Source organism: Pelobates fuscus, chromosome 4 (genome assembly GCF_036172605.1).
Source record: "Pelobates fuscus isolate aPelFus1 chromosome 4, aPelFus1.pri, whole genome shotgun sequence".
In the NCBI taxonomy this organism is placed as follows: Eukaryota; Metazoa; Chordata; class Amphibia; order Anura; family Pelobatidae; genus Pelobates; species Pelobates fuscus.
In genome coordinates, this window is record NC_086320.1 from 365076847 (window position 1) to 365092724 (window position 15878).

General features: G+C 40.1%; 1 protein-coding gene across 4 annotated transcripts in view; it reads right to left on the reverse strand.

Moving 5' to 3' along the window:
• Window positions 1–15878, reverse strand: part of RBM33 (RNA binding motif protein 33) — an 81060-nt gene that overhangs the window by 42173 nt on the left and 23009 nt on the right. For 3 of the 4 annotated variants that reach the window (XM_063452673.1, XM_063452675.1, XM_063452676.1), the window contains exons 8-12: window positions 14747–14937; window positions 14154–14370; window positions 13592–13650; window positions 3517–3640; window positions 810–1540 (exon numbers count right to left, since the gene is read on the reverse strand). In XM_063452673.1, the coding sequence (XP_063308743.1) occupies window positions 810–1540; window positions 3517–3640; window positions 13592–13650; window positions 14154–14370; window positions 14747–14937 (1322 nt within the window). The remainder of the gene's footprint in view (window positions 1–809; window positions 1541–3516; window positions 3641–13591; window positions 13651–14153; window positions 14371–14746; window positions 14938–15878) is intronic. The other variant, XM_063452674.1, reaches the window with a different exon arrangement.

Here is a 15878-nt window from a genome sequence, read left to right on the forward strand (position 1 = left end):
GTCCAGTATCTCAGCAACTTCCTGGATTTGGGGGGTTAATGGAAAGAGAGGGGTTTGGATTTATGACTTGATAAGGACTTTCAATTAAAATCATTGCCAATTTAGTCTTATGTCAGGATATAGTTTGCTTCTGTCACAACCTTGTATTTGGTATAATACTAATTTGAACCTTGAAAATGAACTCGCTTCTCTCTGCAAACAAAAAAACGAACAAACGTGTTTCCATATGGTAATCTAATTGGAAAACCCCACAAAGGGAGGGACCAAAGTGACAAAAATTGACCTAAAAGTTAACTTATTATATACATATAAAATAGAACGACGAACAAATCTCAGCACAAATATCCTAAAATGTGTCCGTTTGGTCCGTCCCAGAGGGTGGGAAACACCTTAGATTTTTTTTGTTTGCAGTGTGTTTTGAATACTAAAGGTTCATCCCTCATATTTGGTGTTTTCATGGTTCAATTTTTTTGGCTCGTTGCTCCGATTTCACTGCCAATGAAGATATTTGTTGAAATATGAAAAGTAAAGGTAACCAAGTTTCCAGTTTCCTTCCACATGTTATCTATGATAAAGCTCATGTCTTATTAATGTTTATACATGCTAGAAGAATTGTAATAAATTGAAATACAAGTAGCAAACTTAAGGCCAAAGTAGCCTTTCTGGAAAGGAAAATACACAGTATTTTGGCCTGTGTTTTTCCCATTCCCATTTCAAATTTGCTACAACTCTGTTTTTAATACATAAACCCTACTATATACTCCTTAAGTTCCTGTATAATAAGGTTTGTAGCAGCAAATCACACGTACCTGCATATTTGGCTGAGAAGGAGGAATAAATTGCTGTCCCGGGCCTGGTGGAAAGGGTTGTCTTGGAGGAGGGAAATGTCTTATATTTGGAGAGTTTTGATTAAAGGGAGGAATCCCCATGGGGGCTGGAGAGGGCATATTCAGTCGCACAGGACGCTCTCTGGAAAATCCTGGCTGGTTAAATCCTTGTTGTGGACCGGGGCCTTGCTGATTAAATCCTGGCTGAGGAGGAGGGCCACTTTGATTAAAACCTGGCTGTGGCCCAGAACCTGGTGGCTGGTTGAAGCCTGGCTGGGTAAATTGGGAATGAGGGCCAGGCTGGTTAAATCCTTGTTGTGGGCCTGGTTGATTAAAATTAGGCTGGTTAAATCCTGGCTGAGGACCTGGCTGATTAAAATTCGGCTGAGGACCAGGCTGGTTAAATCCAGGTTGAGGGCCTGGCTGATTGAAGTTGGGCATGGGGCCAGGTGGGTTAAAACCAGGCTGGTTAAAACCTGGTTGTGGGGGCCCAGGCTGGTTAAACCCTTGCTGTGTCCCTGGGCCTGACTGATTGAAGTTTGGTTGTGGTTGAGGAAACCTTGGCTGTGGTCCTGGGGTGTTGAATCCTTGCCCAGGTTGATTGAATGGCATCTGATTCTGGTTAGGAACTTGGTGGTTGTTTAGAAGGGGAGGTGGAGGAATAGGTGGAGGATTTCGCTGATCGAACATATGGTGGTTTGGAAAACGTGGCTCTGTGGGGGGGCGAGAAAAATAAAAGAAAAATCTTAACCAGTAAGCAAATATCATCTACATTGTATTATGAAGGACACCCCTGCATGCATATTTTCATCTGATTTAATGCATTATATAGTTGTAGCAAATTATAAAGAGCATATAGGTATCCATTCTCTGTATGGTAACATATATAATTTCTGTATCAAAAAAACCTACCTACCTTGCTCTTTTAATCCAGACACTAACAAAGTGTCCTTAAAGGTACACTGCTGGTCCCAAAAGCACTTAAGCTTGCTGAAGTGCCTTATAAATTAAGTTTTTTTTTTTTGTTTTTTTTATATTTTGAAATCCGATACTTCCTGATTTGTTTTGCTCAGAGGAGCTAAACTCAAGAGGTAGCAATTTCCTAGAACACCTTCCTTCCATTGGGAAGTTGGTGATTGGACAGTTACAGAAAGTCTGGGCAGGGTTAGAAGAGGAGAACTTGCAAAGGTTACAGACAAGAGATTTGTAATTTTTGCAAACTGGTTTTAGATATAATCCAACGAAAAATTACATAGTTCAATTTTTATTTACAAAACAAATGTAACATTATTTAATAATTTGTTAAGGATGTTTCTGGTTTAAAACACAAGCCCAATACTATCCCACTGAACAGAACATGGCATTCTGGTTAAAAACAATGGAACGGGGAATCATTAAGCATAACATGATGCAATGTGAATGTGCCCAGGATTGGCTGGGATATCACAGCCACATGGCTTGGAGATAGTTTAGTGTACTCTGTCACCAGACTTGAATAATCTCTAGGTTGATATCTGAACATTTTTGTACTAGATGCATTCTGTAAGAAAGTGTGTGAGTGTGTGAAGGTGTGTTCGAGCAAATATAGAAAGATTGTAAGGTGGCTACAAGAAGTGCTGAGGCTGTGATTTCTGCCAGCGGATATGATTAAAAGAACATACCAAAGATCATACAAACGACAGGCAGCTGCAAGAAGTCAAACAATCAAAGTTTGACAACTTAGCCCCACAGTTCAATGCTTATCATTATGGAGGGATTGTTACTTCCCTTTCACTTAGAAAATCAAGAAACATTTTATCAGGGTGTCAAAACATTTGCATTCAACTGTAGACACAAAGATATAACACTCAATTTCCCTTCAAAGTTCATGTAAAGTAAATGGTCTACAGTCACCATCCTAGCAATACATCCACAAAAGTGAAGGACTTGACTGCAGCAGAGGGATACCCGATTTGATGGTGCTGTCTGATTTAACGAGTAAGAGGCACAGTCCTCTCCTAATCCCTAGTTTACATTTAAATTAACATGAAAAGCATGACATTTTAAGCAGTAGATGGGCAGTGCTCACTTCTGGCTGAACTGTATGAATGTTCAACATTACAACCACAAGGTCCTGCTATGAACCTTACACCTTGCTATGAAGAAACACTGCACATGTATATACTCACATCACCTATTGAAGGGATTGAAGAAAACAGGTCACAGATGAAGATTAAAGGAACGAATAGTGTTGGAATTCAGCATTTTATCCCTGACTCCTCTCTCTCCGGAGATGAAAGGTGATTTTATTCAACTTTTCCCACACGTTACACCAGCTTAGCCACGGCTGTCCCACCCCCTTAGTGGCGGAGGTCATCAATTTAACTATAGGAAAACACTGGGAGGCTTCTGCACATGCGCAGCTGTAAAAAGGCACTGTTTACAGTGCTAAATCAGAAGGGACATGCTGTAGTCACCAGAACCACTACACTAAGCTCTAATGGTTCCAGTGACTCTAGTGTCCCTTAAAAAAGGGGCACAGTACTTGGCTCAAAAAGAATATTTAATGTAAGAAAATAAAAAAATTAGCCATTTCCTTTTTTTGGGGTTTAACGCCATTCCAAATCCATAATAAAGTAATAGATTGTCCTCACATCCCTTTTATAGCTACACTGATTAATAGTTTTGCCTTGTTAGCTTAATAATGTACCTCCGATGAAGAATGGTTCCCTCTCTGGCTGGGGTGGTGGATTTCTCCATGGTTCTTGAAGTCTGGGGTGCTGGTTAAAGTTTCCTTGCACAGGATTTGGGACATGCTGGAATTCTGGCATGCCCTGGTAAGACAAAAACAATAAGAAAAAAGAATTTGAAAGGCAAACTGTTTGAAGCACCACAAAATAGATTACATAAGACAAAAGAGCTATTAAATGTTAAAAATAACCAACATTTTACATTAGCAAAAGTTGCCTTTAACACACAAAGTCTATGGCATTTAAGAACAAAAATAACTTCTGTATTTCTATATACTTGGTCCTTTACATAGTTGTAAGATTGTGCTATATTTATGGTGGTTAAGGGAAGGGAGGCAGATAGTGATTTTAACACTATGGGGTCAGCAATACATGTTTGTGTTTCACTATGTACACTGTGCAATAAAGGAAGATTGAAACTTGCATCTCTTTAAAGGTAATGTGTAGGGAGGTCACAGCTAGTATAGGTGTAGTTGGGGCTATATAAACAAAATTGAGCAGTGAGACTGCAGGAGCAGGATATATATAAACCAAAATGGCTTAAGCTGAAATTGTTTTGATACTTAGTGTGTCTCTTTAATTTGTACATAGCATATATTCAAAAAACTATTTTTAAAACACTTTACTGTGTCTTTAACATGCAGTTGCCAAGTGTAGTGAGCAACTTTCAGGACACTAATTTTTACCAACAATTAATATGCTTTGTGAAAAGCAGATTGTAATGTGGCTTTAAGTTTTTAAAGAGTACGAAATTCCTCATTAAAATATGGGTTTTAGATCTCCAATAAGCCATATGGCCCACCTTCTCAACAACACAAGATAAGGTAACCCATAATCCTTTTAAAGAATTACCCACTAATTTTCAGTTTCTTTTATCCCCTTAAATATCCATCTAGTTAAGAAATTAACATTCTCTCACACACAATCACTACACAAATTATGCTTTACATTTCCTCATCTCTTGTTAATTACATGATGCTATCTGTCATAATCTATTCATGAACAGCTGATAACTTGGGCCAAGCAGAGAAAGGAATGAAACTTAGCATAAATTGCTCAGTACCAAGTTAATCTTAAAAAGAAAGGGGAAGAAGAAATAAAGAGGATCTACCAAGCTATTATAGGACTTATCAGCTTTATTGAAAGGGTCACTCATACTTCCATTGGGCTAATTAAATACGTTAAAGTCTTTCATGAATTTTTCAATAAATTGCTTCCAACGTCTACAACATGTTTTCATTTATTAATTTCCTTCTTATGCAAGTGTTAGAAGCCTAATAATCACGGATAAGGGTCAGACAGACAATAGAAGGAGTGCAGAGAGATTAACAACCAATATAGCCTAATGCTCTGATTTGATTGTATTAACACTTCACATACTTGCACCTCAATTTGAAGCGTTTTAAAGTTTAGATTTCTGAACTACTTCAGAAGTGTCACAAGAAGCGTATGAGGCTACTGGCTGCGCAAAAGAGAAAATGATCATAACTTATAAGGGGGAAAGAGCTATAAGCAAAATTAAAGGGTTTAAATACATCAAACACAACTGGCAGCCATTTTTCTTCCCGTGTAGGCTTTCACATGGCTTTAAAGGGACACTATGGGCATCAAAACAACTTTAGCTAATTGAAGCAGTTTTGGTTTATAGATCATGCCCCTGCCATCTCACTGCTCAATTCTCTGCCATTTGAGTTAAATCACGTGTTTCTATTGTTGCAGCCCTAGCCATACTTTCCCTGGATGAAATTTACACATCCTGCTCTGTAAATTAAATATTTCTTTTTTTTTTTTTTAAGACCATCTTTATTTTTGTTTCTTCCATTTACATTTCAAATGATCGTATTTAATGCACATTGAGCCACTCGCAAGTGGGAAACACATACTAACAGACTAGTAAAAGTATAGCAACTGAGCGAATGCTTGTTCAAACTAAATGTGTAGCTTCTCATATGGAGCTATCCTGGCTTTAGACGCTGATTAGTGTAACATCAACATGGTCAGATCCTTAGTACAGGTGAAGGTCTGGTGCCCCAGATCTAACCCTTTACAAAAACCTCTAGGGCCTCGAGGGGGAGCTGCCTAGAATAGAATGTACAGCCCAGAGGGCCTCCGTGCCTGTCTGGTAAATCAGTCCTAGTAAAGATGTATTGAGTGATATTATTTGCTACCATCCTGCAGTCAGGTAGGGTTGCGTGGGATAGTTAGGTGGTGCAGTCGCCGAGCAATGCACACTAGCCAAACCAGGCTGGTCTGGGAAAAAAAAATCAAAGGAGTTTAAATCCGCCCCCCCGCCCCCGTTCACATCCCGTCCCAGTAACGGGGGGGGGGGGGGGGGGGGGGAAGAAGAAAAGTAGAGTGAGGAAAGCAGAGGAGGAAGAGAGGGGAAAAACCCCCCCGCAACCTATCGGAGTTTGCATCACCTCCAGATACCTGCGCACCCATTGCCTTTAAGACCTTGTCACCGTCAGATCCTCCGTGCCCCTAACCAGGGCCCGGTCATCACCACCAGAATCTGACAGGCTAATTCAGCTGCTCCAGTCCTGCGGCAGAGTCTGAAGCCCCCATTGGTCTCCCCCTGCGGAGAGTGTAGGCCCCTAAAACTCTTGGGATGCGCGTTGCGCCATGTATGTGCGGCAAGGGGCCCATGTCAGGGCGCATTTCTCAGAGGTGCCACGTAAGGAGGCAGTTAGGGATTCCATGCTGTACAGGTCTTCAACCCTGTCCATCCACCGTCGGTGGGTCTGCCTAACGCCACTTGAACAGAATAAGATTTAGCAGCGTTTAGCAAATGTGTCGTGAGGGAAAGCTTATACACTGAAAGAGAGAGCATTGTATGATGCAACAGGATCGGTAAGGGTTGATAGGGCAGAGTCTAGGATATCAGTAATCTTGGAATGCATGCATTGCCGGTATGGCCTAATATTAGAGCATGATCCAATATACTTCGTTCCTGCATCTCCAGCACGCGTCGGGAAGATCGCAATTCATGCGATGAAGCTCCTGCACTTTGCTGCTAATTGTGCCCTGGTGCGCTCTAATATGTATTTTTTCCCATTTTAAGGTGCAGCCCGTGGCCTGTTCCCAGCGGGACATATATTTCAGGGGTGCGCGTGGTGTTGTGCAACAAGGAGTATGAGTGTTATCCCTTTTAGGGGGTGGTCTTTCGATGCACATAGCCGTTCGAACTCTGTCAACTCCCTGTGGACCAAAAGTTTGCCCGTGATGGACTGGTAATAGTGTTGAATCTGATGGTACCTAAATCCCCCATGTGCGAGGCGGTGCCTTCGGGAGTCAATTCCAAGAGGGGTTTGAACTTCGTAGTGGAGCAGAGCTGTTTCATTTAAGTCCAGTCTGAGTCTTCCAGGCCTGCTACATCTGTGGGATTCAGACCGCCTGCTAGGTCAGTAAGCGATGTCAGGAGGGAAGGGATCGTGGTGAGCGCACCCTCCATTCGCGTGGCAATCCATATCTTCATGGTGGCCCGGATAAAGGGATTTTGACTTGCTCTGGAGTCTTTGAGGGGGTTTGTCATCCATACCACTGAGGGCAGCTTCTGACCCACTTGAGCATTTTCTTCATCTGGGCCCAGGGCCTTATGCACCTTAGAGGCTGATTGGAGTTCGCCAATGGTAATAGGGGCGGTACACATGTTGCTCGAGATATGCAGTCACTCTAGTCGCGCATCTCGGTCCGAGCACGTCGGTATATTATAGAGGTCAATGTAATAATGATAGAATGCATCCACAATTCTGTCAGGAAGGTGTGTGATACGATACCCTTGTTCACAAATTTTGGTGATGTGGTAGAGTCGCCTCTTCCGCTGTAGCATCCTGGCCAGCAATCTCCCACATTTGTCAGAGTATTCATAAAAAATGTCTGCGGGACCTGCGTATGGTATGAAGGAGGCCCTTGGAGAGCAACTGCTGAAGGGCTCGCCGCGACTCTAGGAGAGCCTTGTAGCCTCTGAGCCTTTTTTCCTTTGGGTGCAGTAGCGAATGAAGTGACCCCGGATCACACATTTGTGTGTTTCCCAGTGTGTCATTCTCCTCGAAGTATTGTAAGGTAGTCTTAGCCTCTGCCATTGCTTCTATCTCCTCAAGGATCTGTTAATTTAGCTTCCACTGCCTTTCGTTTGGTTTATATAATGGGGAGTGTATGCTGGTCAAGATCGGCGAGTGGTCAGACCACGTTGCCTCCAAGATTTTGCTCGATTTCAGATGCGTAAGGTATTCTTTGGAAATAAAAATGTAGTGCAGTCTACTGTAGCATTGGTGCAACGCAGAGTAAATCGAGAAATCTCTGTTTTCTGGGTGGGCCACCCTCCAGGTATCCACAAATGCCGGAGTTCCTAATAGCTGTGAGAGCCTTGAGTTGGTAGGTGGCTGGTAGTGAGCAGGAGCCCCTGGATGTATTCATTTGCAGGTCCAGAGCTATGTTGAGGTCTCCCGCCACAATAAGCATTCCTTCGTTCCAGAGCAGTCAGGGTGCACTAAGAACTTGTGTTTGACATTAGGCATGTAGATACTTGCCAGGGTGAAGAGACGTCCAGCAATGGTGCCTTTCAGAAACAGGTTATGGCCCCTCGGATCAGCCAGGTCAGCTAGATATTGGAATGGGGTCGTGTTGGCACTTAGGATAGCCATCCCCGCCTTCTTTGCTGGATGATTCGCAAAGAATCCCATGGGGAAATGGGAGTCCCTGAGAGCGGGAGCATTGTGTGCCCGGAAATGTGTTTTCTGCATGAAGGTGATCGAGGCCCTGGCTGACATTACTGGACCAAAGGCAAAGGTGCGCTGGACATCCTTATGGTGGAGCGCTCGAAGAAAGCGAGGAACATCGTCCGGGTGTTTGAACAAGTGCCAGGTAGTGCCCTGTCTAGCCTGCAGGCTAAAGGGAAAACCTAATTTGAAGGGTATCAATTTGTGGTAATCGGGCTGAGAGCCCGTCTGGCGTATCACATCTCATGGCCTACCATCCGGTCTGGCTTGCCCCAGTGGCCGCTATCCAGGCGTGGATCTATTCAAAAAAATGCAGGCAAACATTATGTTTTAAGAAAAACCTCCTTATATTATAAATATGCACATGTATCCTTGTTTTTAAACATCTAGATTTCCAGCCCACATATTGCAATCCACAAGGACACATGAGCAAATTTAAAACATTGGTAGAATGACATGTGATGAGGGAGTCAATAAAAAAAAAAAAAAAAAAAAAAATAGATTTGGATCCTATCCGAGAGAATGTTTCCCTGCATTTTTTTTTTTTTTTTTTAATTTTCATAGTGGAGATCCTACTGGACTTTTGTGGCATCCAGTTAATTACAAATCATTGGAGAGGGGGGGTCACTTGGAGTCGGCTTTGAACCGCTGTGGTGGATATTTGATTTGGATACCTTGTCTCCCAGCGGGCTCAATATCCACTTTGAGATGGCTTCACTTATTTAATCATCCCTCTCCCCTTTTGTTTCCATTGTATTATGGTACACAAATTAAAATTAATTTTTTTATATAATATATTTTTTTATTTTAATATTAGGTTCTACTTTTTAAGGGTGTGTGTGTGTGTGTGTATATTATGCCCGTTGCCATTATAATGTTACATCATTTCCAATATTGATATCGCCGGGGAACTTAGATCCCTCCCCTACAAATGATCTGAGGAAGTCATGATGCTCTGACGCCACTCACGCAATTGCGTCCGAATGTGGAAGTGAAGGTGAAACATCGCTTGGCGGAAAATTCAATTTCCAGATTTACAGATTAAAAACGAATGCCGGGGAGAGAGTTCCATGCACTTTAAAAAGACCATATTTTTATACCACTTCATCTCATCATTGATGCTGACCTGGGGAAGTAAAATATTGAGACACCTCCTGGAAAGCCAGAATAAGCTTATTATTCAAATGCTGATACAGCTAGAGCCTGCTTCTTTAGGCTCTAGAGAGTTTTAATGACCCAATACTATCACCACTGATAAACTGATTTTATATACAGTATTATGCTAGGTCTATCTTTTTACAGAATGATCAAGAGGTCCCTCATTTCGAAGTATTGAATATTTATATTTTTTACACACACCCCCTTACTTGTTTATTTTGGATCTACAATTATATGTTGAATGTAAATTACAGCTAAATTAAAAAGTAACTACAACATGTTTAATAGGACTCCTGTACTAAAACTAGATATGGAAAGAAACCTTTAAAAGACCTTTTCAAGGCATCCCAGGGCAATGAATGATACGATTCACCAGTGCACATATTGCAATCAGTTTGAAGATTCTGAACATAAATCAATCTAAATTGATTCACTATCAGAAGGCAGGAGTCATGTAGTAACACATTACGGGAAATAGGTGGAGTACAATTCCTGTCCAGTTCCATCACGTTCATTTTCATGCACAGCGTCTGTACATACGCTGCAGTCTTCTTATAACATAGCGTACAGCATGACTCAGCAATGTTAAACATGCAGCTGGACATGATAGGCAAATCGCTAAAGAAATAAAAAATGGGTGGAGAAGGGGGGCAGAACAGTCTGCATTTCTTTCTAGGGAACAGCTAGCTATAAAGCCATCAGTTGATAATTATGCATAGAGTTAAAAAATAGTTGTAATTTCACACTGAGAATAGAAGTAAAAATACACTGATATTGTATAGATATCTTATCTAGATATAAAAGCGTCTATCATTGTCAGGAGTTCTCGTTTATCATGGTCTTCACACAAAATACCAAGTAGATCAGTTTGCAATTTACACATTGATACATTTTTCACACAAGGAGGATCCAAACTGCCTCACTATTGGCAATATAGAACTGAAATTCCATAATTCTAGAACCTGTTCCCTTATATTTTACCTAGAAATTCGAGGTTATTTCTAGAATGTGGCAAGTATGGATCCTAAAACCAAAATAGGTTCTAAGGAATAGGTTTCTAAAAGGAAAGCCAATTTGTTAATTACTCGGGGTGAATAGATGAAGGAGTTAATCGTGAGACTAAATGGGCTCATTTTAAATGGCAAAGTGGAGGCATATTAAGCAAAGCCAGCAGCAGAAGGGAATTCACTGATATGATTAAATGTGATGGTATGATAATGTATGGTAATTGTAATTAATCAGAGGCCCACTAGCAAATGGAGAATGTTCAATATTATGTAAGCTGCATCCTTTTATGTACGGAGCTGTCTAGAACTGACAGCTGGAAGAATCTCAAGCTGCATCTGTTAGAGAGTATATTTTGGTTCTGACAAAACACCATTGTTTCTGCACCCCATTAAATGCGTCATTATTAAATCCTACACAGAAGTTGGGGAACAGCTTTGTGTTCAAATCTCAAAACATATCCTCAAAATGTTACCTCAAAAACAGAAGGAGAGTTGGGCTTGGAGCCTGCAAAGTCCTACATGATAAATCACAAACAGACGGCTGCCGCTGCATTCATGAGTAATTTCCATGAAATGCCACATTGAGCATCAGCAAAAAACGTCAATCAGGACCACCTGATACCATGGCCACTGATGAGCATGTAAAACACTGGGAAACACACTCATTATTACAGTCATTTCAGATCGAGGGGAGAGGCCTACAGTGCATATATTTCCCATAATACTTAGATGAAAAGGTTTATTGCTCTATGACAACTACAATAAGCTGTAGATGCTAGGGTGCTTATAAATAAAAAGAAAACATACAGATGAGTAAAGTGATTTAAAAAGTGAACAGAAAACAGCACTATATCATTTGATACTTTTCTTTTTTAAATAAAGGCTGAAAGAGTCAGAAGGGAGTTCGTGCTTTGTGAATGCAACAGGGCATTTGATATGGACTTGTTTTCCCTTAGTAATAACTGAGGCAATGTGGTAAACACCAGTTAAGAGAGTCACAGGTGAATAAATTACGCTGAATATAAATCCCCCTAACTGCCCAAGTCTTCTCTCTCCTTTCAAATTGTTTGCATTCCTCCCAGCACACAGGCAGCTCAATGTCTGCTGGAAGTCAATCGAGAATAGATTGTACTGGGTATTTTGGGTATGTACAAGAAGAGGAGATGGATTATTGCCCCAAGCGTAAGAAGCATGTGATGGTAAACAGTGTGGCTAAATAGCACTAAATTAACAGATATTCCATGTGAATTTCAGACTCATGTTAAACTATATCCCATCTTACAAGTCTTTCAGAGGGCTTTGCTTTCCTACCCTTAATGAAAAATGTAGTAATTAAATTAGGTTAAATCTGCAAAATAAATAAAGTTGGGAATAGGAAACACGTGGAAAATGCTCCACACTGAACTCAAACAAATTTAATAATACAAAGAGGGCAGGGCTCAAAAATTGCACTAATGTAGAGTTTTCCTTTCCTCAAGTTGTCCGCCCAACAATTTGTATTGTTTTCCTTTTTCCTCCAATAATACAGTTTTACGCAATGTCACCAAGCTCAGCTGTATGATCTGGAGATGATGCACAGAAGGAGATTATGGCACAGGCTCTTCACCCACATAGAAAACTATTGCAGGATCTAGATTAGCCTCTTTGTGGTTTAGTGAAACCTCAGAGGAAGATTCTATGACTTTAGCTTTAAAAATGAATGTTAACTACACAACACAAATGTACAGATGGTAGATGAGAGAATACAACAACATGCAGGAATAATCTAAAATAAATAATAAATAAAATAGAATAAAAAGTATGTTCTGGGAGCTCTCCATAAATGAATAAACACTTGCCATAGAGTGACAATATAATTCCATGTGGACTGACGGGATGTGTCAGTAACATCACTTACTAACATGTGGAAATATTTTTTTAAAGCATGTAAGTTTGATGAAATAAAGCAACAACTCTTATAACAATCACTAGAGATTCAAGTTTACTAAATAAACTGGCCATTGTGGCTGCCATTAACTTCCTAGAATTTGATCTAAGCTATAACCCCATGGGGTCAGCAGTTAACCCACACAATGTACAAGGCCTTGCAACAGCAGGAGTCCAGCCGGTGTGAACTTTGTCCCTTTTGACTGTGAGACAGTTCTGTAATAAAAAAAGCTTTGTGGCTCCTCATGGGTAAGCTATGAGTCGTCATCTCTAAACCGCAGCTCCCTGACCTGCCTTGGGCTACGGTCTAAACGTGGCAAGATACAGATAATAGTGAGCTGATTAGGTCTTGGGCCTAAAACATACAACAAAACATTTTAGTTGCAAACATTACAGTTTGATTCTAAATGAATACATTAATATATTAGGTGTGTAAGGAAGGGTCACAACTGGCTCTGCATACAAAAGCAACATGTTTCTGGCACTACTGCTTGCAGTGGGAATCTGCATGAAAATAATTAACACATTTCCTGATTAAACATGGCAGGGGAAAATATATAAATAAAACAAACCAATAAACATCAAAGCAAAGGCACCTATTAATTTCCAGACCCCAAGGGGCTTGAATTAAGCTGCAGCACAAAACGGGTTAAGAACACTAATTAACAGAATAATCATGTTAACAAGTGAACACTATAATTTGCGACAAAGAAATTTAAACCAATAGCAGTTATTTTTATGACAAAACATGTATCTAGTACTCTTACAGTAGGTAAAAAAAAATACATCTTAGGGAGACGGTGCGAAAGCTACAACAAAACATTACTAAGAATAGATTGACTGCTACTGATGGGAAAAAAACTAAAACCTGTGGCAGTCATTGTGCAAAAAAGATCTATTAGGTCTTTTACGCGAACATTGAAACACAAACTTTCACATATAAGCCTACACTCATTGGTATTGCTGTAAAACTAAAGGGATACAAAAAAAAAAAATAACAGGGCTCCTATATGGGGATAAACAAAAAGATACACAAAGGGACTGAACACTATAAAAGGAAAAAGAATGTAAAATAGATACATGTACAATAGACGCTGGCAATGACCCCTACAATAATCTGCCAATACACATATTAAGCTTCAAAGTCTGCCCATTTAAAACCATTAACACTGTGAACCAATCAGCAAATTTATCAGAAACCTGCTGCCACACAAATTGATACTCACTGGAAATCTGGGAGGTGCCACTGGAGGGCGAGGCTGGTTTGGTACTGGTAACAAAGGAACTAAGAGGGAAAAAAAAGGGGGGGTTACCGGCACGTTTGACATTCAGGAGAAAAAAAAAACTATTGTTAGAGTTGAATGGTGACTATTACTGTTGTACTATTAATGCACAGTATTACCACACTTAATTTAGAGGACATCTCAAACTCTGGCTCCACAGATGTTGCTGAACGACAGCCCCCATAATTCTCTGGCTATCTTTTCCATTCAAAATATTCTTAAAGTTGTATTCCATCAACATCTATGGGTTAGAGTTCTAGATTCCTATTTTAGGTCTTGTGACTAGCATTTTAGTTACTCCCAAGAATCAAGGAAAATGTGGCATTTCTTCCAGAGTAAAAATATTAATTTAACATGTTTGTGTCTCTTGCCCTTCCATACAGAGAAATCGTGACACCAGTTAAACTCTTTCAGGAACAACAGCATGTCTGGACTAGCACAATAATCAAAATATTTATCTAGAGGGAATAATTTAAGGGAAGTGCAGCTGAACTCATCCACTCACCTTGAACAGGTGCCACATTCCCCTTAAAATGGGGATTTATGTGTATGTTTTTAGGTTGTTGAGGGGAGTTTAGAAGAGCATTTCCCCGTTGCTTGTCCTGTTGATTGTTCTGCTGTGGACTGGAGGACACAGTTGAAGGATTACGATGTCGTGGCATTGGAAGCAGGGGCTGGATCTGTTGTTGCTGTGGCTGCTGAAACAGGCTTCTAATGGGCTGCTGAGAATCAGAAGAACAATAATGACTACATGCTTTCTGAAAATGCAAATTAATTAAAATGTTGTTTGAAGTTTGGCATTTCAGTTCCAAAGCTAGTCATTGTTTCAATTTAATGCACAGATGGTGAGAGTACAGAATGGACACTCATAACCAAGAAGCCTTCTTATACAACTTTTAGCCATACCATGGTGAGAGGTATCACATGGATGTCAAATAATCCACATTGACAGAGGCCTTGCTAAAACAATGTGTAAGATATCACAGAGGAAGTCGTTGTTATAAGACTGTCAGAGCTATTTGGCAGTTACACTGTAGTGGGAGGCCTACTTACTGGGCGATTTATTGTGTGTATGGAAAAATACCAAGTTATATGTACCCCTTGCATTGGCCTTTGTGGTCTCATGTTTCTTCGTTCATGGATTTCATGCCTATGATCCACCATTACTCGGTGCATGGTATTGTTGCCCCCACGCCTCCCACCTCTTCGTGAGGCATATCGCCCCATCTTGCGCTGGCGCTCCATTTCCTCAAACTCCATTAAAGATGCTTTGGCTTCTGCAGAAAGCTCTGCAGAGAGAAACAATTAATAATGAACAAGCCATAGCCCAAACCAGGTCAAAATCAAAAGTCATGGGCAAAATGAAAAGGGGGATGGGGGGGTACAGACACACAATAAGAGAAATAGACAAAAAATTCTAATTTCATATGATGACGCTGGAATAGAGAAAAATAATTTTAATTATTTTGATTCTAACAACAATAATAAATAAGCATGGACTAGGAATAATGGCATGTAGTCTCTCTCTTGCTGGATGTTAACAAATGCCACAAAGGAATAGTTGAGTCTCATCATAAACATTTACTATAAATTATATTTTGTGGAGTGGATAGACTAAAATACATTCAATTAGTTTCACTGGAGGGACCAACCATCCCCCTCCAATAAAAACATAAATCCAAAAAACAATACCCAAAATATTAAAATAAAAACCAAAAATAAATCACACACAAAAGACAACTATATAAATAATAAATGGGAAAAAAATATGGACTTTATTACCGGGTCTCCTATTTATCCCTAGTCTTGATTACAGTACTCTCCCAGTTCAGTGTTAATGCAGTGAATCAGCAATTATTTTTCTACTGGCTCCAAGTGTCAAGATTAATTTCACTATCCCCAGTAATAAAATGGTTTCAAATGACATCTTTAATCAGCACGTAAAACACTCTCCTCCAATAGAGACAAGCTGTCACAAAAGGTCACCACAATTTGACAGGATGGAAATTATGTCTGTAACTTCAACTGAAATGTTAATTTGTTCTTTAAGTGTTTTCAGGGATATATTTAAAAACAGGAACATACAGAACAAGTAAAAAATAAATTAAAAATACTTGAATCAACCTCTAAATAAACTGTTTCAGGAGATGGACTTCTGGAATATTGTCTAAACATGTATATTAAAGTCACGCACAATCTCCCTTTTATTTTGCGGAGAGGAACCAGTTTG